This window comes from Harmonia axyridis, chromosome 1 (genome assembly GCF_914767665.1).
Source record: "Harmonia axyridis chromosome 1, icHarAxyr1.1, whole genome shotgun sequence".
Classification (NCBI taxonomy): Eukaryota; Metazoa; Arthropoda; class Insecta; order Coleoptera; family Coccinellidae; genus Harmonia; species Harmonia axyridis.
The window spans coordinates 19,497,253-19,520,444 of record NC_059501.1 but is presented as its reverse complement, the minus strand read 5'-3'; the positions used below and the strand labels follow the sequence as shown (position 1 = coordinate 19,520,444).

The 23,192-nt window shown below is 38.0% G+C and overlaps 1 protein-coding gene across 2 annotated transcripts in view; it reads right to left on the bottom strand.

The window, feature by feature from the left end:
- The window catches only part of LOC123670822, a 290,673-nt gene that overhangs the window by 5,295 nt on the left and 262,186 nt on the right, over window positions 1–23,192 (bottom strand). For both annotated transcript variants that reach the window (XM_045604384.1, XM_045604383.1), the window contains exon 7: window positions 130–214. In XM_045604384.1, the coding sequence (XP_045460340.1) occupies window positions 130–214 (85 nt within the window). The remainder of the gene's footprint in view (window positions 1–129; window positions 215–23,192) is intronic.

Below are 23,192 nucleotides of genomic sequence, written 5' to 3'. Positions count from 1 at the left end.
TTCTAAGCGGGGGTAGAAATGGAGCTTTTTTTGTTCTGGAAGTTGAGCAACCTAGGTTTTGATTTTACGTCTACCATTTTCTCGACATTTTTCGTGTATAATTTTGGCGAAACTGGGTTCAATGCTTACCTGAAAAGCGTTGGTGCCGGCCAGGGTGATCCTGTCCATGTTGGAGAGCTCGCAGTCACCTGTTGCGTTATTGTAGTTGGCAGACCTGCAAAAGACAATGGCGGAATGAAACTACCGTGATTTTTCCGGTTTGGCGGACGGACAGACGGACAGGTGCAATCTCTCAACGTCTGTCCGGTACGCAGGGTGATCTATCTCGTCTATATCTCTTCAATCTCGTCTTGTTTCACATGTGTAAACGAGTAAGGCATAGTTTGAATAATGGCCGTCATTATTTCAATGGCGAATGTGTAGTTCTAGTGGTCTTTGTGTTCGAGAGTAATGGATTTCGTTGGCAGTTGACGCTGGGATTTTATATTGATTGTTGGACAGATTGTTCTCTGCGGATGAGGAAAACGTTAGGCGGATTTCTCGGTTTATATTGACTATTTTAGCTTCCCAGAATGTTCGGTTTATTGTCCTCAATTTACCGTTTAGATACTGAAGAAACTTGAACCCGAATGAGAGAAATTTCTTTTGTATGAAATTCAATTCATTTATTTTTTATGATTTTTAAGATGAACCCAAGTTCTCATGGAAATAGTGTGTCAAATTGCATCGATTACATCAGTGCAAGAATAGGTATAATGTACGAATTACGAAAATTGAGACAGAAGATATTAAAAATATTTCTGAGGAACTACTACATTATTTTTTATTCCACAAGTGTTCAGGCATACTAGGATTTTTTCAGGTGTTTATAATAACTGTATAATATCCAGTAATTCTCATCTAAAGAAGTCATGGTGAAATAAACATAGCTGAAGTATAAAATATTGTTTTTATGCATTATTTGAAGATGAACTTCCATCAAGTAGAGACCAAAACAAGCAAATAACAATATGCACAACATGAAGTAATATGTGGAACTAGAGATTAGGCCACTATACGGAGACCTTGTAAATATGATACGGAAGCAGGCAAAAGCCATTCATTCCAACTCCGGTTTACTAAATTTAACTGACAAAGCGAATTTAGCTCCCAGCTCTCCTCTATCGAAATAAATGGCTGCACTCAGCTGTCAGTTAAGCTCTTGTTGTCAGTGAAATCTAGTGTATGGTGTCACATAACTGATCAAGCGTAAAACAGATTGTTGGATTGTAGGTTACTCTCATTTTTAAATATGACAAACGCTTAAAATTTGTGATCCAATTCTGTTCTAGAATCTACAATTCTTTAGCAGTAGTGATAAAAATTTTTTATTGCATGTTTCTCGTAAGGAAGATCTATTACTTTCATTGGCCGCCCAAGTCACCAAATTTAGTTGCTCATGGGTCGGTCTATAAATAATATGTAATTTGTCGAATTTTTTATTGATTTCATATCATTTAACCCAGAATATCTTGAGTGGCCCCTAGTCGATATACGTCGATATATTTGCACAATAACTGACATTGTACGTATTGAGCGTCTGCAGATCACATTGGAAGATTTTGAAATATATTGCGTCAATCAAAAACAGTTTGATATTTATGGTGTTATCACTAGAAGATAGCAAGTTCTGTGGTTATAGTAGTATTGCCAAATTTGCTAAATTACGCAATAGCTGCCACACAACTTGCTGGCTTCTTATTTCACAAGTTGACTGCACAACTATCAATTGCGAAACAATTTTTTGAGCAATAATATTGTATCGTATGGGTTGGCCAAAAATAATATTTTACATACTATTGTTTAGTATATTTAAGTAAATATTGATCGTCTAGGAGCCGCTTCAGTGGAAGAATACGATGCAGAGCAATTTGGAAATAATTGAGTGATCTTATAGTGACTTTAGTCTCTTTATGCTCATTTTATAGAGTTTCATGGATCCGCCAGGCTGTAATCGGCGAAACGTTAATATTAGAAAAGGAAAAACGAAGAAAGATTTCTTATCAATTACAGCATTATCTTCCAGATGGCTCATCGTCACGGCTTAGTACTCATTCAAATCGACGAATCTTATCGATGGAAAATGAATGGAATTACAATTTAATACCCGTTCGATAATTGAAAATACTACCGATCGCACCAATATAAATCACGGAATCTAGGATGCCGCTGGAGGCCCAGGAACTGTTACCGTACGGAAAACCTCTTCTCCTTACATCTGGAATCGCAGATATAAATTTCTCCGGTATAACAGTACTCGGTATTAACCGATTGATACCGACCGCCCCCGTGTTCTTATCTCGGAACATCCACACATGTATCAATTCTTCGAAGTCCTGGCGAGACGCCCCCGGCCACGGGGTCTACGTGCACGCGCATTCCACACGGTGCACGGCAGCCACCAGAGGCCAGATCTTATTAATTTTAATGATACGCTTCACGCACCTCGCTCGCTAAACGGGGCCTATTATTTGTCAAAAGTGGGAATGGATTAACGGCAGGGGAATCGTCCTTTGCCGCAATCCGCGGGGATTTAATAGGCCGGATTGGATCCTTCAAAGCTCCGGCGTGATACGTAACTCGAGGTGAGGTTTCAAGGCAGAAGCAAACTTAGTCGACGCAGAGCAGAATGATGTAACGCACGAAAATCTGATTTCCCTATGAGCGAACATACTTGCATAAGTTGACGCTGGTTGAAGGTGACTGTCGGCAACCGATAGGCAGAAACAAACTTATCAAAGGGAACTAAGGTCTTTCACACAAATACGATGACCTGTTTCGAACCCTAATGGCTTCATCTTCAGTGAAGGACTGAAAGAAAATTCAAATTATAAGAATTGGAAACCGAAAAACTTTAGGAACAACGTGCTCACCGAATTGAACTCAGTCGACGCAAAGCAGACTGACGTAACGCACGAGAATCTGGAGCACTGGTTTCCCTATAAGCGAAAATACTAACACAAGTTGACTCTGGTTGAAAATTTTCAATCTTTGTCTTTCCCTCCATTTTGGGTCTATTCAAAATCTGAGTGTAATCAGTAATGATTTTATAGTGAAACTCGCTACGCTCGCTGAAGGGGCTCCGCCCTTTGGATCCCGTCACTATGCCGGTAGGTCCTTCACAGAGTATCCGCCAAGAAAGAATATTTTTTTTTTCGGAGACCATCGTGAGCTGACTTTAGACGATCCACTCGGTATACTATGCTGATTCTAGCGGAGTATTCCTTTTAACTTTTTTCTGTCCACAAGAAAATATTGATTAAATTTTAAACATCGATTAATTTCTGATTTCTCTTAAGAAATCAGAGAGTAATCAAAGTTTAAATTTTTAATCGATGTTTAGGCAAATGGTGCAACTGGCCCTAATAACTTTTCATTACGACAAATGGTTGAAAGAAAAAGTGCAGCGCCAAGCTTATTTCTGAGTGAAACAGAATAACTTCTTCCATCAGCTGAGGCTGGACAATCATCAGAACAATTAAACAATAATGTAAAGAGCATGTCAACATGATCTGCAATACTCGAAAAACACGATGAAAATTGAAGGTTTTCCTAGGGCCTTGAGATGATTTAGAGGGGGTCTTATTCTTGTTATTTTTGCTCCAGATAGCCCCGTTCAGGCCGTGATTTTGTATACATTAGTACCTGGATTCTTAGCGGAATGTCTTTATCTATATAAGACTCGCTCTGCTCGCAAAGGGGATCCGTCCCTTGGACCCCGTCACTATGCCGGTAGATCCCTCATTGGGTATCCGCCCAGAAAAAAAATTCGGACACAATGGCTATCTCTTCGAACTCTTTTTACTTTGGTTATTAATTGGAACAAAATGTATATACATAGTGAGTAATTTGCTGTGTTGAGAGTTTTTTGACAAAATTCCATCGTTCAACCAATACCAATCAATTCCATCGTTCAACTGGCGGTTGCGGAAAAACATCATGTTCTTTTTTCAGGAAATCATTTTTGTGGCTCCACTGAAACTGACAAAAATTCAATTTCGCTAAAAAAATTTTACGCTTTTAGAATATACCAACCATTTTTGGGTCTTATCCTTATTGGTAACAAATATTAACAATGGAGCAAGATTTAGAGCTTTAGTGAATATCCAAATCAGTACAATGTTCAAACCACATCTTGGAGGTTATGCGAAGAACGTTTAAAAATATCGATGTTATACAAGAACTATTGAATTCACTAACATCTACTACCAACTACTTTCCCGCCGAATTTTCTCATTATACATTCACGCTGTTTGGTGAACAGGAAGAAGCATGTTCACAAAAAAAAGACATTTCTCAAACCGGCAATCTTCTACTCGAACTAAAAACGTTTCAACGGCGCTAATGGAGTATGCATTAAATATAATGAGATCGAAACAGTTAACCTATTATTTTGGACAGATTCGAAGATGAGTTGACAACGATTCGGAATAGAGGAAATAACGTTCATTGTAGTTAAGGAGTTAATGCGTTTTTCGAAGAGTAACGACCTGGTTTTCATCTCACGGTATGGAGATTGAACGGAATGATGATGCGTCGATTTAACCGGAAATTATGAAATTTACTGTATCCCGAAATATCTGGGCAGAAAAATCTCAATTGGGTGGGCTACTTTTATTCTGATAGTTTTTTTACTTTAGTAACATTTTGCTATCGGTTTTGAATCCAATAGTGGAAAGCATTTATGTTGAATATTATGCTCATTATTGTTGAACACTCAATATGTGTACACGTTATTGTTATTTCGTGATTGCCCTATAAAATATTTATAGGACGAAGTCCATTGGACCATAAATGTTGATTTACTTTTCGTCTCCACATGAGACAAAGCGCAGGTAAATGGAATCTTCTTTCGACGGACCTTAACCGACAAAACTGATTAGAAGAATCATAAATTTCAAACGTGTGACAAATGAAACTATGCGAACCTTGATTGGCTAAGAGATGTGCTGTCACGGATGGTCGGACAGTTTCGTAGAACACTGACATTATTACTTGGGATCAACCGTTAGATGTAAGAGATTTACGTTGGGTTCTTACACGAAACAATCTTCATAAATTACCGCGTGAATCATTTACTTGAGTCTAAATCGAATGGCGACAGTGCAAATTCTAATGGTTTTCGTTTGTGTGCGATTTATCTATCAGATGAGATTAGGTCATGACATAATTGAGGAGGAGGATTTCATTATTATTCGAGGAAAGGGTCGAATCCTCAGCTAATTGGGATACAATTGAAGGTTTGTTTTGTTGTGGAAAGGAAATAAAGAACTAATGAAACTCAGTAGAATATAGATAATGAAGTATAAGTCATATATATATATATATATATATATATATATATATATATATATATATATATATATATATATATATATATATCAAGTGCCGATGATTCGTCTATCAGAACTATCGATGTGCATATCTGTAGGTGCGGAACAGAACTGAAAGGCACTTTAGTCGTTCTATATTTATGGAATTCTGGACAAAACGATGGAAATATCGGTTTCTGGAAAGTTGATACAGTAACAATAATATGTGTTAGATAATTGATTAGACGAAGTTAGTGCAACGATGACATAAATGTTATATCAGCTTTGCGCTCAGAAGCTCAGAGGTCGCATATTTGTAGGCTATGTGATGTTTACTGGTTACTGAGGAAAAAAATAACTTATTTTGGTCCCTCTTTGATCTATAGCTTTCCTGAACATGAATAAATTTTCTTTTCATTTTTTGGAATATTCTGTAGGGAATCTATCGATTCCCTCGAAAATATTCAAGTCAAGTTTAATTTCGAACCAAAATGCTCAAAACGGTGTACTATCTTGAGATTATCAAAGCCCCACCACTAAGGGATACATAGAAAGGCTTTGCTAACGGTCGAATGGAAAACATGCCTGAATGCCCATTAAACTTGGCATTACAGGGCGAATAATTTAATTGAGTTCAAAACAGTCTACAACTTCAACATATGTTCAACACTTGCACCGACAACGAGAAGATTAAAGAATTTCAAATCTGTTCCCGAGACCGACGAAAGAGTACCTGCAACGACCTAAGTGACCAACGACCCTAAGAATCGATTAGACAAATTATCATCTTCTTCACACTTTTTTAGTGGGTTGGAAATAAATTGAATAAGTTTTTTTATCCCGTTCTTTTATTTCCCTGAATTATCCTTGGCCGTGATCTACTTTTGTCACAGTATAAGGACCACAACCCACAATTCAAATATCTAATGCAAATCATGAATAAATCTGAAGCTGGACTGAAACTCTCATATAAATGAAACAAACTAGGGTAATTACCATAAGTAGGGAACCCATCGAACACCGAAATCAGGCTTAGATTGCAATTATCAGCGTCTTGAACCTAATAGCCAAATAAAGCAGAAACCTACCAAAATCTACTATGATAAATTGATCTATAGATGGCCTGCTAAAAAAGTAGATTTCTACTAAAATGGTCACACTGGAGCCGTCGTTCCCCAACCCAGCGATGAAACCCACCTATCCTCATTGTGTTATATGACATGTGTGTAGTTGATTGCGTACCGAGCACAATCGCATACCGACGTAAAAATCGACCTAACTGCCGAGACAAATGGCCTGGTAATTTATTACTAGGGAGTAGGCCGAGTTCGATGTCTTTTTATGAGAATGATTTTCTATGGGAGCCATCGATGCTCCTACCGCGGGATGATGTGCAATTCTTCCTGTTTCGTTCTTGTGTAGTGCCGACTGCAATCTGTAATTTCCTCACTGCCTGGGCGTAATTTCGAACCTGTTCCAATGCCGGGCAAAAATGGCGTAATTCGAATCGCTTCTTGTGCTCGACAGGAGCTGAGGGCGAGCGAGGTTGTCGGATCCTGAACGATCTGACGTCTCTCATTTGTCCAGTGGCGATATCGGAAGTGTTCAATCTTTTCATCACTCAAACCTTGATAGCTCTTGTGATGATCAAAGGACTTTGTATTCTTGATTTGATTGGGTAAACCAAGAGACCAAGTGAGTTGTTATATGAAGTTTTCGTTATTTGCGACTTATTTCCAGTATATATTTAGCTACTTTTTGCACGCGTCTTCGTCCTCATATGCTATCTCTAAATGTCGATGAATTTTGTCACTTCTGTCATAATTTAATGCAACAAAGCCACGGTGCGATGTTGCTGCAAACCAGAAAATACATTCAGTAAATTAGGAAAACAAGTTTGGTGTCTGATCTGAAAGTTATATGATCTGATTTGATCTGTTGATTTCAGTGTCCGCAAATCCTCTTCAAAAATAACTTTAACTTTCCCATTTCTTTTCTGTTTCTTATGGAAATTAGCACGGTTATCCTACTAGCGACCTAATGATCTGGTTTGGATGAAATTTGATATGGATACTTGTTCTGAGCCATGAGGAGTCCCATAGGCGTTTGAGCTCTTTCAGATATTTTGCTCATGAGTTAACGTTGAATTTCCAAAATACTTCGCCTTTCACTAGTCAGATGTAGATTAAATTTGGACGGACATAAATGATTCAATAGAAATTCCAGCTCTTGATCTTACATGAATGGAAAATTATCATGAGAAAATAGAATGACACGACCAAAAATGGAGTATTGGTTAGGGATAATTTTTAGAAGCACTGTTACTCTATGGTACTCCTATGGTTTTGCTGATGGTATGAACACGAATTTCAGCATGAAGCTTGAAATGATAATTCTATATTTACTAGCGACATCACAACCCGATCGGATTTTTAATCAGGAAAATATTGGGTAGTTCTTATCCGATATTCTTCAAGCGTTTTCTAGGGTTTTGGTGCTCTGATCGGCTTCAAAGTTTGAATGAAGCTTAAAATTGTTATTTCATATCAACACCCAAAATCTCAACTCCGTCAGTTTTATGGCCACAGAAACATTAGGACATTTTTTGTCGATGTTTTTCTTGGATTTTCTATGGTTCTGGTTACTCGATGAACAGATTTGAAAAGAAAAACAGACATTGCGACAAAACGATCAGTTCCGGTAAGCTGGAGTATTTACGACATGGACATCGAGTAGGGATTCTTCGGATTTCGTATAAAACTCCTCCGTTTACAAGATGCCGCGATTCTATCCGTCATTAGTTCATCGGTGTACAAATTGTCGGACGTGGCATTAGCAACAACACCAGCAATTCATCTCGAATTGTCGCAATTGCGCAATCAGATGAGAATGTGGCATGGCGAATAACCAACCAATGGTCTAATGATGATTGGGATTGATGGGAACTCGAGGAAAGCATCGGATGTTACTACAGGAAGATTAGCGAGCATATGCACTACCGGGACTATGGGAACGTGACCAAACGGGGCACTAGAGATCATCCAAGTGGTCACGGTTGGCCATGTTGTGATAGATAGATCGACTTATGATCAGTAGAATTGAAAAAATTTCGACTGAAATAATCTCATGGGCAAACTTTCCTCCTGACGAAATTTTGAGAAGTTCTAATAACAGTAATAACCAGAGAGGTGTGAAGTGTTAAGGTTTTCACTTTTTAAATTTCAATTGGGGACATTGCAATCAGGTGACAAATTTAGACTAAGCCAACATTTCATCTATATATTTGGACTATGAAAAAACAAAATGTAATATATACAATTTGTGTATCTTGATTGGTCACATCTGCTATATTCTATTCTGTCCTTCCTTATGAATCTGTGACTTTTGTTTTGTTAAGTAGGAAAAGAGGTGTTGATGTGTACTGTTAAGATTGAATGCCAATCGCAATTGTGTTGTGAGCGGTCCCAATGCCTAGTGCAGACAATAAGAGTGTAAATATCATTGTTAAAATAATAAAAAACTTGTATTTCGATACCTTTTATTCATACATAATTGTTTGTTTTCTTTGTAGCCTTGAAAAAGTTCGAATATATAGACGAAACGTTTCCTTAGTCCAAATTGATTGCCTGATTCCAATGGTCCTAATCCTCTGATTTGAACTTCAATATGTTTTATTAAGTTCTGATCCCTTTTTCGTTTGTTATTTTTAGAAAAAAATCTTTAGATCGTGCGTAGTCCGTCCAAAGCTTTTCTTGGAAGATATAAGAGCAATGGACACGAAAATTCTAAGAGTGGGAATATTTTTGCAACCAATTGTTGATGTCAAATTCATGGTTCAATTAGAGTATAATCTACAGTCTGGTAAAGATGCAACTATTCACATTAAACGGAATGTAAACAAGCTAGTCCCAATGAGGTGCTTTCTTGGAAAAAATTGAATGCTCTTCAGATAAAGATTATTTGAAAAGATATAAAGGACATTTTGGGCATGTTAGTTTTTTTTTGATTTTGCATTTGTTGTTGCAAATTAATGTTCCAAACGAAATTGCATTGGCAGTACTTATTTTGGTACACACTGTTCACTTGAATTCTCCAGCGTTCTTCAACATTCTGTATATCAAATGAAGATAATTAGAATCTGAGTAATTTATCCACTTTAGATTCACACCAAACCAAAGTCTGTCGTTGAAGGACTTTTTCGAGAGACGTGGCACCCTCTAAATCTTACATAACCCCGCCTGGTGTTCTCCTAAATCCCTCCAACGCTTACTGCGACCGGTAGCAACGTGCGACGAAATCAACATTCCCATTCAATTTCACTGCCGACATCAACGTCGGTTGCTACGCTTGGATGATCCCGCGGAATAGAATCGTCAGCCGCCGTGCGTTGTTGCCGCAATTCTAAACCGCAATTTCTCGGCCGCAACTGATGTTGCCCGCTTTTTTCCACGTTTTTGTCGCTAAGACGAACGTAACAGGGGAATTATCGTTTCGTACGATGAGAAACTCGGTAATCGAATCAGACCGCGCTGGCATCGAAAGACAAAGACATATTACATTCGAATCTTCAAGATGTATCTGGCGTTTATTGGTGCAAGAGAAGCAATACAGAAAAAGTGTTGTTATTGATGCTCTCTCTAATGATTTCTGGTAGCTTCAATTTAAATGGCTTGAACCATATGCTTTTGCAATGGATAGAAATATTGAACTAAATATGTCTACTCGGCTACCTGTAGAGTTGCAGATGGATTTCTTTGGACTACTGATTCTGCAGCAATCGTTAAACCGAGAAAAAATTTTAGAACGACAGGCTCCCGGTACTTGAGGTGCTCACCTTAAGAATCTGTCTTAAATTTTGTATTGAATTAAATTTCGCGGGCTTAGCTTAAGAGATGAAATTTATGATTGATCAAAGCAAACCAGACTTGTGGAATGAGAATTCATAGGTTTTACACCAAGCTAACGAATGAACCAAAGTTTGGACAAGTCTTTTTCTTGGTATTGCTTCAGCTAACTCTCTTTTCAATCTAAAATTCGAATAACCATTTCGAGGTACGTGTTTTAAGTCAATGGAAGTCATAAAAAAACATTTGGTCATTTGCCGTAAGGCTGAAGTTCATTCCAGAAAATGCATTAGAAGTAGATGATGTTTTTTTGAGGGAGTTATCGCCAATTTGCGTTTCTTTGAACAATTATTGCTACTTCTCAAGATTGGAGTATACATTGTCCAACTTTCATAGATATCCTCTATCTGCTACCTAGAAGTTCATTTCATATCAAAAGATCTCAATCGATTATTACACTTCATGCTTCAAGAACTCTCAACTTGTTTGTATTCTTTGACCATAAAACGCAGCAAGCATTACTGAAAATAACCAGATGATTCTTCGAGGCTTGCATATACTAAAGGTGCAACCAAAACCGCCTAATCTCTTCCACCCGCCGATATCATACACTTTTTCGGCGGTCGACAAGCCGAACCCTGAGTAACTCCCATTCACGGCCGCCTCTACCCGCCCAAAGACCCCTAATTTGCATGTACCGATAAGACCACAGCAGCACCAGCGTCTGTCGTACCATTCATCCGTAGAAATGTGATATATGTAAGCGTGCCGCTAGATGGCGGATCATTGGCTCGGAACCGATCAGGGTGGCTGTGTATTGTTCGGGATGCTGGATGTGTGCGTCCCCGTCAGTTCGTACCGCACGGACAGGAACACACAGGAGGTAGCTAACTGGGGGTCACGTTTGGCCGCGTCCGCCGGCAGATAATTCAGCAGATATCGGGAGATGACATTTGCAAATGTCGTGCGTAATGTCGAAGGTTGGAAGAGTCATGTCCGACCAGCGGTTGTAGCTAAGATGAAGACCCGCTGGTTGAACGACCGTCTTCCGATGTCGGAGGAGTTGTAACTTATGGCCAAGATGATTACGATGATGAAGAACCCATTGGCGCTTGGTGACTATCTTGGAAATACCTAATCTTTTCACTATTACGGTTATTGTCGGCCAAATTCACGTTGTCAGTGAAAATTGGCGGAGCGGAAGTAAAAAGAAGGGGCCTTTGTATAGAGTATATGGGAGTATATAAGTATATTCAACTATGTAGAGGCAAAGAGGACAGGGGAAATAAAAATCCTTAATGAGATATCGGCATCTCATTAAGGATTTTTATGCCACTACATAGTTGAATATTTAAAAAGTCAGGACACGAATACCAGTGATGAGTATATAAGTATATTTTCACTTTTTTTTCTCGATTCATTCTGAGGATGAAATTGATTTGCCACTTCCAACTGCCAATTTTAATATTGTTTAAGCTAGTCTCAATATTGAAATATTATTGTAATCACTGTAGAGGAAGGAACTCTACTTTACTGGGTAAAGGTAAGGGAAAAGCTATGGCAACTGATGCCAAAACTTTTTCGGGGGAGGGAGTAATATAATGAATCGGAAATTGGGAAAACCTTCAAAAATAGAGTCAATCAAATTCTACGCAGTGTGGGAGGTTCGAATTATTGATAACTCATAAGTAGATCTTTCAGCAGTTTCGTTATATATGATCTAATATTTTTGAACGGAATAATTCTTTGAGATAATATTTGTATACCACATAAAATTGCTTTTAATTCCCTCAACTAAGGATCTCTATAAGAGATCACTTTTGGGAAAGAAATAGGAAAAATAAACATTTAGGTTTTTTCTGGTCATTCGGCTACATGAATAACTTACAAGTTATCTAACTCCGTGAAGAAATCTTTCTTACTACTGCCTGAAAACTATTCGTAGAAGTTTAAAATGTTATGTACTCAACCACAAAGTTGGTCAAGGAAATGAAAAAGAAAATTATTGACCTATCATCATAGTTTCTTGATTGTTTATTTCCTCGTTTATTTGATTTTATTCGTTTGTCAAAGGGAGTTCTCTATTTCACAATTAATAATTCTAGTAAAAGTGCTTTCTCTGGAATTGCCAGAAGTTTTTTCTGAACAACAAATTATTCCTCATCAATAATCGCAATCTTAGATTGAAGTGAGATTAGGAATAATTAAAAATTGTGAGTGTTTTTTTTCCTTTGAAACAGTTTTAATAGATACATACTATATTTGTTCTTTATACTTTACACCTTGAACTCATTCTCACGTCACAACTTCCAGCCAATGACCTTCTGAAATCACTTTGACAAAGTATGCGAGCGACCATCGAATCAATTTCGCGTAAAACCTCCGAGCGCATAGAACAATCACCCGAGGCGTATTTGCAGTATGTATAAATCTTGACCATCCTCATTTCAACCAATAATTGCCGCAAATTGCTGCATAGGAATGGTTATCAACATCGGCGAATTTCTCAGATTAGAAACTATCTTTCAATAGCATGAGGTAATGTTATACCGCAGTCGTACCTGATAGAAAACCCGGGAGAATTAATTTTTTTTTTCATTAGTTTATAAATTGTGCCGGTTGCGGTTGAGGCTGGCCTACGACCTCAAAGTTCGCGGTTCGCAAGAAATCTGGAACGCAGACGTACCTGTTTCAGTTTGCGGATTAAACGTTCTGCCACCGACAATGCCGACAAAAAATCCGAAAAAAGTCTCCTCCTATTGTCATAATTGGCAGTTATTCTAGCGTTGAAGAATCATTCCCACGCTTCGTTTTCTCCGTTATCGTATGAAACGCTTGTTTATCGCATGAATACCTTTGAGGAACAGAAGAAAAGTGCCCGTAAACCGTATATTCCGATCACAACAGACTCGATTGTTCCGCAATTGAGGAATCCGTGATAGAAACGAATTCAGATCATGCGATATTAGATCTGATACAAGAACAGTGAGAGAAATGACTTATTTATGTTTTTTGCTTCAGTTATCTACATCACCATCTACCGGCAACGTAGATCTGAACATTACATAGATATACTGGCATTGTTTATCTCTCAGTTCTATAGATAAACTGTTCGATTTATCTTCAATGTAACATGTATATAATATATAGATTCTATATCTACAGACTATGTTAAGGTCTCAATTCGATTTAGCCGTCTACCACTATTCAGATTTGCCAAATTTCATCTGATTGAGATGCTCATCCGGATTGACAAACGTTTAGCCAATTATGATTTATACTATTGAAACAATAGCTGAAAATGTTCAAACCAAAGGATAACTTAGATCAACAGAGATGCGAATACGTAGATAATAACAGGATACGTATAAGTTGTAGTAAAAAGAAATCCATTATTTTCGCATGAAAAACAAATCTTCGATAACCATAGTGAGGATGATCCGATTTAGGTCAAATATGCACCGTTTAGTTCGATAACTTGTTGTCATTTTAAAGAATCATTATGCCTCTCACAAAGAAGCCCTCGTCTTCATATGCAAAAAATTGAGACATTCGATTTTCACAAGCCTCTGTTGAAACAAAGTTTTCCCCAGCAAAATTGTTCTCCATGGACAGGGACAGATTGTAATCACTTGGTGCTAGGTCCTCACACTCCTGACTATAAGGTGGATGCAGAAGAATCTCTAAACCAAGCCCCCAGCTTCTGGCGAATCACTATCGATGTTTTGGCCTGGCGTTGTCCTCCTCTTAATGATCGAAGCTGGCAGCTTAAGAGAGATTGCTTCCTTCAAATGGTCCAAATATTGACAGTATAGTTCCGTGTTAACACTTGTGCTGTAGTGGAGCAGCTGATAGTAGATAATTCCCTACCAATAAGGGTAATGATGACATTTTGAAGATCTACAGGCTACAAGACATGTTGAGATGGGCCTGAACAAGACGAAGACAATGGGGAGAACCTGTAGATAGGATGCCCGACAACCGACTGCCCAAAATAGCAAATATAGATATTTAGCACAAAACCACTAAAATCTCAGGAAGACCACCAAAAGTTATCCTAAGAAGGAAGGGCATTGTAGAAAACACAGGACTAAGTTCTAACAAAAGAAGAATAGATCCGCATCAGTTTTGTGTCTTTCTGAGTATATATCGAACACATTCTATTCCTCATCGAATATTGTTTTTCTTATCTAATGAAATATTTTTCATAAAATATCTATTTTTTTTAAAGCTCAATACAACAACGCGACATATTTCTTGAGTTTATGACCATAGATCCTTTTCAGCCAAGATGCTAATCTGATATAGAATCGACCCACCTACCATTTAACGCTAGATTTGGAACCGATCGGTATCGAATCCCAGGAAGGACAACACGTAATGGATTTTTTTCTTGCCGACAACCGACCTGCCCTCGCAAGGATGCTCACGAGCGCAAGGAATTATACCGTGCCCCGTTCGGAATGAAAACTATACCAGGTGTGCCCCTCAAATGAGATCACGATTTTCAGACCGTTCTCGAAGCAGCTTGTAGATCGCCCGTACAGGCCACGTGATTAATCTGGGTAGTAAATCCTAATATTGTCAACCGAACCTGGAAACGTGCAACGGCCGCATAGAATATATATGCACTGCATTGTGCGCTTTAATACGGCCAATAGCATTCAGATGCCATTTTAAATTGGATTGATTGTGCGATACCCCGGTGACTCTGCCGCTGTCCCTGAAGGGTGGTAGCCAGGGGTCGGAGCATCTTGATTCATCTCTGCTGGGCGGGATTCTCTAGGAAATCTAATACCGTGAAAATCTAGACTTCAGCTAATATTATGGGTTGGTTTCTGACCTCATCATTGCGTTTAGAGTAGACCTAACAAATGTTGTTACTTGGTAGGTTAGGGTGATTTGCTACTACGAGGTCCCTTCTTTTGCTTCACCTGAAAAATACCTTGAATTCTCTAGATTAGGTGGAGCATGTCGGCTGGATGGTTTTCAGAGATTTCGTGTAATAAGTCGAAGTTTCTATAAATTCCATGAAAAATTAAATTTTTTAGATTCAAATGAATTCCTTCCATCGAAGAAACTTTTTCAACAAAAAGTCGATTCATTTTACTTCTGATGAGTGTTACACGAAGGCACATATGGATATGTAAGTTTTAGGGAGTACATAATCTTTGAGATTAATCTCATCAGAATTAAACCTGAGTTCAATTGGTGGGTTTAGCTGTTACTTAAGCAGAAATGATGAAAATCGTGTTTTCTTGATATGTTTGTGCTTCAAGTACCATGACAAAGTTGAATTACTGTTGTGTATTAGTATTGGAGGGAGTTCAGGGTTGATCAACAACATAAGATATCTCGACGACACCATACTCATTGTAGAGTCGCTAGCACACCTACAAATAATATTAGATCGAGTGGTTAAAAACAGCGAAAAATGTGGTCTTACATTGAATGTAAAAACAAAATTTATGACCATAACAAAAGCCCAACAACTACCAGAGAGTTTATGGATTGAAGGACAGCCAGTGAAAAAGGTGAGGAAGTATAAATACCTGGGAACCATTGTTGATGAGAGTAATGAGTGTATGGAGGAAATTCAAGTGCGAATTGGCCATGCCCGAAATATATCCAATAAAATGAGAAAGGTATTTTGTGGAAAGAACTCAGTTTACAGCTCAAGATCAAGTTCTTAAAATGTTACGTATTCCCTGTGCACCTCTATGGAATGGAAGCTTGGACAATGAAGCAGGATATTAGTAATCGTCTGAAGATGTTCGAAATATGGACAGGAGAATCCTCAAGATAAGGTGGATAGACAAAGTACAAAATACAGAAGTGCTCATTGGTACAAGTGCAATTTTGTTGAGTTATTTAGGGCTGCAGTGTCCAAGATGAAGGCAGCCATTTTGGTAGCTAACCTTCTGAGGAGTGATGGCACCTGAAGAAGAAAAAGGGTTGATTTGTACGAAATTAAGAGTTGAGAAAGAACTAAATGAAATCACTTCTAACCACTACGAAGAAATCAGCAAGAATCACGAGGAAAACAAAATCGATGCTGCCATATTAAGAAAGAGACTAGGGTTATCTCTCAGGAATACTCAAGCCTGGTAGCCGAAGATTAGGTACCACAGAAGCAGCACACATAAAGACAGTGTACATGTTGAAGATAGCCATCCTGGTTGCGTAAAAGTGTACCCTTCCATTGGAGCCAGATTCCGCGCATATCTGCTCCTACAATTTTTCCACCGAATGATTCTTCATTAGTCCAACTCTATCTTGTAAGATGCGGCGAAGGATTTATACCACCGCCTCTCGGACGTGTATCTAAATACGTCGACGGCAAATTATCGTATATACGGCGATGTGGAATCCAGAAGCGCTCATTTGTGCCTATATACACGGGACGCGTTGTCTCCCCGTCCTCCACATTATTCAGATCACGCTTGATTTGAGGGCAAGAATTATGTTGCCGATAATACACGACGAAGGTGTATTAGGGTCCCGTAAATGCGCCACATTATCCCGTGGACGACTAACATGGAAGACCTTAACAGGCCTTGTCGCCTATGAATGGAGAGAGACAATAAGACGTTGTAGATCTGGGCCCGTATTTATTGAGCCTGTCACGTGGAGTAACACCCGATTGCTTTTAAATACGCGGCTCTTTTTTTCGAGCGTCGAGGATGCTATATACGAGCTGATTAACAAGTGCAAATGCTGGTCGCTAATAGGCCGTTAGCGTCGCGATTGTGACCCCACCCAGAAGCGATTTTTAATTGCTTCACAGCGGGGTTATGTACAGGATGATAGCGGACGATTTATCTGACGTTTGGAAGGTGATTGTTGGCCTGTCTTGGCGACAGCTGCAGCACGATTTGTTTGAATTATGTGATGATTTGGTCTGGAAGGACGATGCAGCTTTGGAATGAAATATGTTTATTCTCCCTGTTCTTTCTCAACGACATGATTATCAGATTTCGCTAATCACCAAGTGGGATTAAGTGACTATTATCAAAAATGCTAAATAAAAGAATATTTTTTATAACTGTCTACCGCAGTGGAACAGCGACTAAGCTTCTGCTGAAAAGCTTAAGCTAGACTTTGCCCCTATATCATAAACCTTTTTTTTTTCTTACAATAAAGGCAATATTATTATTATCATCAACTTTTTGACTATGTTGAATTTCACTTTTATTCACCAACTTTGGTGCACATATCATTTTTGCAGAAGACTTGAGAAGATCCCAAATGTCAGATTGCTTAATTTAGCCCATCAATGGTGAATTCAAAACTTCCACTTATCTAGTGTACAGGTTTTCTCTAAATAAAATAACACTGGCCAGCGGAAATGAAGTAACTCTACTATGGGTACCGGCGCATTTGGTATTGAAGGGAAAAAACCAATGAACTTGCGAAAAGGAAATCGAGGTTAACACTTGTTGGTGCTGAGCCCTTCTGTAGACTTGGAAACGACCAATATATGGCATGGTTCCAACAATGGGAGTGTAACAAAAGAAAAACCCTTTGGAGAAACTCTTCGGTTCTTGATGAGACAGAGAAATTTGTGGTGCTTTCATTGACCTATCCCAGAAAGCTCCTGAAGCACCCACGAGCTGAACTTCGGGTAATGGCTGGACTACTGACAGGACACTATCGGTGCAAATACCTTTTGTACCGCATGGGTAAGTCAGTAGATGAAATCTGCAGGTTTTGTGGAAAGGAGGTAAAAACAGTCGAACACATAGTGTGTAAATGTCTGGGGCTGACTGGCTTAAGAACCACTCATAAGGAAAAGTCAGTTCTTCTACTCACGAAGTAATAGCCAAGGCTCCTGGGTCTCTTCGGTTTCGTTAGCTGTATCAACGTCCTCCCTAAGTTTGTATGAATAGATAGGGTTAAGAACAAAATATTAATTTGGTCGCAGTTCCCGAAGGGATAACAGAGCCGCAACCCCCATACAATGAATAACAATAATAATAATAACGTTTAATACATCCAATACGTTGAAATGTAGAATGACAAAGAAGATTCAATAGGTAAATATTAAAAAAAGGTTCAGGCATGTTTATGTAGAGCAGAAGCTCTAAGTAGAACATATGAAATGACGAAATTCAAAAAGAATTTCTGTTTATTATTGATGCAATTTTTAACCATCTGAGGATTTTCTGTCCAACAGTGAGTTGTTTTTAGAACTGCTTTCCCAAGTCGAATAAGCTTTCAACTTCTGAAAGTTCTCAGAGTTGTCAAGAAGATAACATCAAGATAAGAGGAAGTACGATAATGTCAATGATAAAGTTTTGGTCTTTTCTAAGTTAAATACGCGCAGGATAGTTCTATTACATCGTCAGAATGTACAACTATAGAAGGATTCTTCATAAATTTTCGGGGATATCTGCAAGCAACATCCGAGTTTCAGCACGTCTTCATGAAATCGATTTCGATGATAGCCTATCGCAGCTGCGTCTTATTATTATGCATGCGAAAACTCAATTTTACCGATAAGGAAACGAGATACAACAAAAATATCCGGCGGTCTGCCGCGTATGGTGGATTTACTGCCTATCGCCTGGGACCAAGTTGGGAAAAAGCTCTCCTGGCTGCTTTCGAAGGAAAATGATCGGATCATTCGATTAGATGTTGCAGATGCAGAAAAGTACCCGTGGATTCATGGAGACATTCACCCGGCTGCGCGTGTAAAAAGAGCAGCTTGATTCCTGGAATGCAATTGTGTTAAATGATCTCCGCATCACGATCTGTTACTACTGCGAGGACCGGCAAAACTTCTGTTGGATTGTTGTCTCATCAATTAGATGTCTTCATTAGTCTCTGTGTTTTCTGTTTAATTTTGTTCACGTATTTTAGGACTGGATATGTTTTCTGTACATTCCTTATATTGCTGCCGGAAATTGATCATTTCAACGCTTCTTTTGAGTGCCATCTCACATTTAGTTCATTTATAGTATTGTATTTGGCAGAATCCTCAGAGAAATAAATAAAGATAGAGCATACGTCATTTTCAGTGAGCAAATTTTGTTCCCAACATGAACTATCAAATTTGACATAAGGTGCGCGGGAAGGAAAACATATCAGTGATACAATACTTCACTCAATTCGCGAGTTTCTTCACAAAGAACGCACTTCTTATGTCCCATAGTGAATCAACGTTTCATATCAACTCAAAATATATTGAAATGAATACCTAAATATATCAGAAATTCAGAAAACAAACTTCAAGCGCGCCAAACGACGTGAAACAACCGATGACACTAGGAGAGCAAAAGTTGCCAAACCTTGGATTTCAGCAGGTAGATACAAAAAATAATAAATATTTTGCTAATTATAAATTCGAGAATTAGGAAAAAATATCGGATTTCAAATATTCAAATTTGCATATTTAACTGAGAATCACTCAAATGAATGTATTTCATTCAGTATAATATTCATTTCTAATGAAACAGTGAAATTGCGGATTTGAAAATACATCACAATCCGACAACGTAATCTAACCAGGTTGGGGACATGTAAAAATTGCGTATACTTTCTCTATGTTATAATTACGTTATGTTAGTATCCCAAAAATATTATGCGATCTTTTCAACAATGTATGAAGATATCAATCACAAACTTTCTTTAATTTTTCAACTTTCAAAGGTACGGTTTCCTCAAACAGTCCTCGGACAGTCTGCGTCGACTGCCGTGTTAAAACGACTTTATCTAACCAATTGTAATTGGTCCCGCCCAGCTACGCGATTGCTAAAGTTGCTATTAGTTAGATAGAATCGTCGAAACGCGGCGGTCGACGGAGACTGTTCGAGGAAACCGTACCTTTTGATGTCTAGAAATACTGATGACTTTTGAAGAAACCAGCCTTCTTGGATTTTAAGGAGTTTGGCGGTGGTTCACTTGATTTTCGCATCGTTTTCTATGGCATTTGCATCAAACTTCATTGTCATTTCCATGGAAATATGATAACACCATTATTTAGGGCTTTCTATGTCAAAAAAAAATAATTATTTTTAGATACATAACCTATTGACATATGACACATGACATAAATAGGTTATAGCATAGAATTATAATTCCACTAATTGACTAAAATGGACAGGCATTATAGGCTGGTTAATTATATCTTATAGACCTGATGAATCATCTGTTTTGGCATACAAATTGATAACGATCATAGATGCCGGTTGAAAAAAAAAACGGAAAAGTGGAAGCCATCGAGACCGGGGCCGATTCGTAACGTCGATCCTCTGAAGACGTCCGCGATCGGAACTGGTTGATTGCGGTTAATTTGACAGGTAATTCGCCCGGCAATTACGTAATACACGAACTGAAATAGGTTCTCAGTGAAAGTTAGAGCCACGCTCTTGTTGCAAGGACGGCTATACCTCACGTTTATTAGATCAATGATCATAAATCAACGAGATACCATCGTAAACTGTGTCCCGATCGGTCAGAGCGGTCGCTTTTTTTCGACTGATTGAAATTGCTCCCTTCCTCTTCTTCTTCTTCCTCTGCTCGGCCCTATTCAACTGTGACGATCGGGATTTGATTCTATAGTTTTTTTTTAATCAAAATTTCTTATTGTTTTTTGTTTTGTTTCAGGTGAGTGCAATGTGGAACGCTGAGAATTTTTGGTCTCATTTTCAGGTAATCATTCATCTTATGAATTAGTTTAGATGTGTTCGATTGGCAGACGCGAACAACGAAATCTAGTAGTAACTACTATGAATTCTCTACCAAAATTTCAATATCATTTTAATAGCAACACATTTTGTGAAGAATGTAGATACTGGAATTGATCATTTCAAGCTCAGAAATGTTTTCACTTTTGTGGTACGAGGTTTAGGATTATCCTTCAAGATAATTTTCTTCCCCGATTTATTAATTGAAGAATCTGTCTAGGATTCGTACAGTTGGTAACAACTAAATATAAGATTGTTTGAACTGAAAGAACTCTAGTAAATACATAGGTCTCATGAAAAGTTAACAAGAAATACAGATAACGTCAGTAGTCGAAAACAATTTTGCTTCTGTTCATGTCCATTTCGCATTATATAAGCAAAGAAATAAATAGTGTATAAAATCTTTCAAGTTCACACAGGGGACTCAGTATTTTATTGGCATTGAACTATACTTTTATGCTGGAAATATTCATTTGCGTTTTACGCAGTTTCGACATCGTTGTTGTCATTGCCAGAAAATTAATGATACTTGCTGCCATTATTATTTTGAATCTCTCAGCAACGTTCAGTTCCTGTTGATTTCATCGTTGTGGAAACAGCCTTAAATGCAAATTGAAATTCTCTAGGAAAGAGTGTAGTTACTTCCACCTAAATCAGAAGTGAGTTGGGGATTTTTCACATGAATTGATAGAGAAAAACACTCAGCTGAATCAGCCTAATCAGAAAGATGTTGAAAATAAAAAATATATATATCCAGACAGCTCAACAACTGATTCGAATTTTCAACATCGGTCTGTTCCGCATCTAACGTGTCCCCCTCTACTTTTTTTCCCCGCTAGAAACGGCAGAACGCGCGAAAACAATCCGGTCGCGTTTAATGAATATTAACGAGTTGAAAACTTTCAAAGCAGGCCGTCGCCCACGTCGAAATTCGAAACCATTTATATGAAACAAGATAACGTGTTTCTCGGCGCAGGAAAAGAGGTATATAAGGCACTTTCCGGGTCCGGACCCGTCGTTTATCAAAATTACCGCACACAATGAGGCCCATTTTTCACCGTAAATATTTACGCATTTCAATTTCCCCTCGTTGGCACGACACGGAGTGGAAACAAGGCGGCATAACCTCGTTCGCAGGTTTGCCGATAGGGGGCGGAAGCGATTTGGGATTTTTTTTTGGCATGTCATGAAAATAGTATGAATGTGTTTCGTTTCTTTTCACCATTTGGCAACATCGAAGCTGGAAAGGAACAAATTCAAGTTGAGCTTTGGGAGCCTTTGTAGCGATGAAAAGCAATTGTACATATGGTCTGTGTCTAGCCGAATTTGTCATCACAGTACTTAATATAAATGTATTAATGTTGTAATTAGTGTTTAGGTAGTATGATACCATTGCGCAGGCATACAACTTAGAGAATAAGAAAAGGAAGAAGAAATTCAAGGTGTACAATATGATTTTAGTTATAAAACTGGGAAAAAGATAGTTTAATGAAGTAAGTTCCTAGGTGATGAACAGTTGAGTTAGTAGTGTGTTCAAGGATGTTTACAAGTGCTTCAATACAATACAACGGAACACTCCCATTTTGTCTCAATTTTCCGATTACTCTAGCTGAGCTGATTCCAAAAATGTATCACATGTTGATTTCAATTAGTACAGGGTGAACAAAAATACAATAGTTGTGTGTGTGCTCAGAAAGTAACGCGTAACATTCTTTGTTAGTTAAATTAACAATATTATCAAAAATACTTATGGTCTAGCGGCAATTGGTTTGAATGTAACACTCTGTAGTTTGTTACATTTTTAGATAAATAAAAATGAGCTGTTTCCATACATTTTTGGTACTTGTGGTTTAGCAGACAGAATATGGAAGAAACTATGTATTTCTTATCAATTTGAAAAAAATATAGTCGTCTAGTTTTTTGTGAAATGTTATTATTTGTTCATTGCCGCTAGACAATAAGTATTTTGATAATATTGTTAATTATACTAATAAAGAATGTTACGCGGTACTTTATGAGCACACACAAAACTATTGTATTTTTGTCCACCCTGTACCAATTGGAATTAGAGTGTGATACATTTTTGGAATCAGCTCATCTAGAGAAATCGGAAAATTGAGACAAAATGGGGGTCTTCCATTGAGAAAAATGACGGTGACGACATTACTCGAAAGTAATTCACCCTGTATATTAGATTATTATTTTAAAATACCGTGAATTGAAATCAAGAATCGACGGATTTCAGGATTATTTCTCATAATGGTCTGTTTAGCTTAAAATGAATTTGTTCCATACTATACGGAAACAGT